Source organism: Prionailurus viverrinus, chromosome X (assembly GCF_022837055.1).
Source record: "Prionailurus viverrinus isolate Anna chromosome X, UM_Priviv_1.0, whole genome shotgun sequence".
In the NCBI taxonomy this organism is placed as follows: Eukaryota; Metazoa; Chordata; class Mammalia; order Carnivora; family Felidae; genus Prionailurus; species Prionailurus viverrinus.
Window position 1 is genome coordinate 9,764,125 of NC_062579.1, and position 2,249 is coordinate 9,766,373.

The 2,249-nt window shown below is 49.3% G+C and overlaps 1 protein-coding gene across 1 annotated transcript; it reads left to right on the plus strand.

Annotated features, from left to right (window-relative positions):
* The first annotated feature begins 479 nt into the window (after nucleotides 1-479).
* Nucleotides 480-1,328, plus strand: LOC125157155 (E3 ubiquitin-protein ligase SIAH1-like). Its single transcript, XM_047843456.1, has one exon. The coding sequence runs from the start codon at nucleotides 486-488 to the stop codon at nucleotides 1,326-1,328; it is 843 nt and encodes a 280-aa protein (XP_047699412.1). The 5' UTR covers nucleotides 480-485.
* The last annotated feature ends 921 nt before the right edge of the window (nucleotides 1,329-2,249 follow it).

Here is a 2,249-nt window from a genome sequence, read left to right on the forward strand (position 1 = left end):
TCAAATAAAAGGCATAGAATACTGAACATAACGGCAGGCGACTTTTGTTATCTATACTTATGGGGGGGGGGGGGTTGGGGAAGGTGTCCTGAATGTATGGAAAGTTAGAACATGTTTCTGGGATGGAAGACAAGGGTCAATTCTTCCAAAAACAGCCCGCCCCCTCCGGGCTGCGGGCGCGGGGCCACGCCTCCTCGCGGCGGCCACCGCAGTGCGTGGTGGTTAGAGAACGCGGCAGGTCGAGAACGCGCCTGAACGCGGCGGCGTGCTCGAGAACGCGCCTCGACGACGACGACGACGGCGGCGGCAGCCCGTGGGGAGCCAGTCGTTGCGGGGCGCGCTCTCGAGCGGCGGCCCGGGGCGGCCCGTCGGTGCCGGCACGGGGAAGAGGAGGTGGCGCTGCCCGTGGTGGCGGGAGTTCGCGGCGGCGATGGAGCGCGTTTGAGCCAGGACCGGGGTCCGAGGCGCGCTCTCTGCCGACGGAAATGAGCCGCAGGGCTGCACCTACACCTACTGGAGCCTCACCTTCGCCGCCCAAGAAGGTGCCTGCCCTGGCTAGCACAACCGCAACCAATAATGAGTTGATGAGACTTTTTGAGTGTGAGGAATGCTTTGACTTTGTGTTACCACCCATTTTTCAGTGTCAGGGTGGCCATCTTGTTTGTGGCAGTTGTCGCCCAAAGCTCACACGTTGTCCAGTCTGCCTGGGCCAGTTGGGATCCTTTCGCAACTTGGCTCTGGAGAAAGTGGGCGATTCCTTGCTATTCCCTTGTAAATACGCCTCTTCTGGATGTGAGGAAACTCTGCGACACACTGCAAAAGCAGACCACGAAGACCTCTGTAAGTTTAGGCCTTTTCCGTGCCCGTGCCCTGGTACTTCCTGTAAATGGCAAGGCTCTCTGGATACTGTAACGACCCATCTGATGCATCACCATGAGACCATTATAACCCTAGAGGGAAAAGAAGTCGTTTTCCTTGCTACACAAATTAATCTTCCTGGTGCTTTTGACTGGGTGATGCTGCAGTCCTGTTTTGGCTTTCACTTCTTGTTGGTCTTGGAGAAACAGGAAAACTACGACGGTCACCAGCAGTTCTTTGCAATCGCACAGCTGATAGGAACACGCAAGCAAGCTGAAAATTTTGCTTATAGATTTGAACTAAATAGTGATAGGCGGCGATTGGCTTGGGAAGCGACTCCGAGATCTATTGATGAGAAAATTGCAACAGCCATTGGGAAGAGCGACTGCCTAGTCTTTAACACCAGCACTGCACAGCTTTTTGCAGAAAATGACAATTTAGGCATCAATGTAACTATTTTCATGTGTTGAAATGGCAATCAAACATTTTCTGGACAGCGTTTAAAACCACTGCATTCAGTTTCACATAGAATAAAGTCACCCATCTGCCTGCGGACCTGAAACTTTGGTGGGTGGAAGCTAGACACATGAAGATGAATAAAAGGAAAGGCTGTTAAACACAGGAAACAGTTGTATGTAGTAACACTAACATATTTAAAAATAAGTCAACAGTAAACCAATGAAATAAATAAATATATATATGTATATGTATATATATATGTATATATATATAGACACACCCAAGATGGGCATCTTTTGTGTTGTTTTTTTTTTGAACATTTTATTTTTTGAGACACACACACACACACACACACACACACACACACACACACACAGTGTGAGTGGGGGGAGGGGCAGAGAGGGAGAGAGGAAGACAAAGAATCTAAGCAGATTCCAGACACGGAATCTGGAGCTGTCAGCACAGAGCCCAAGAGCTCCAACTGTGAGGTCATGACCGGTTATGACCTAAGCCAAAATCAGACACTTAACTGACTGAGCCACCCAGGCGCCCCAAGATAGGCATCTTTTGTATTAAGAAAGGAAGCATTGTAAAATCATTCTGAATTTGTGTTGTAGATTGAGCGTACTGTTGAAAAATACCAGGTTTTTGTTTTGTGTGTGTGCCCCCAAACTTTGTGTGCATGTGTGCGTGCACACGTGCATGCGTGGGGGGGGGGGGGGAGGAAGAGACCAAGTGAGAGAGAGAAAGAGAGAGAGCACTTTATTATAAGGAATTGGCTCATACAATTATGGAGACTAAGTCCTAAGATTCGCAGGATGAGTCAACAAGCTGGAGAAGGTGGAGACCCAGGAAAGCTAATGTATAGTTCTAGTCTGAGTCTGAAGACCTGAGATCCAGGAGAGCTGATGAGGTAAGTTCCAGTACAAAAG

Bases quoted from the DNA above. Each gene is read 5' to 3' on its own strand.
- LOC125157155 (XM_047843456.1), top strand. From the start codon at position 486: ATGAGCCGCAGGGCTGCACCTACACCTACTGGAGCCTCACCTTCGCCG.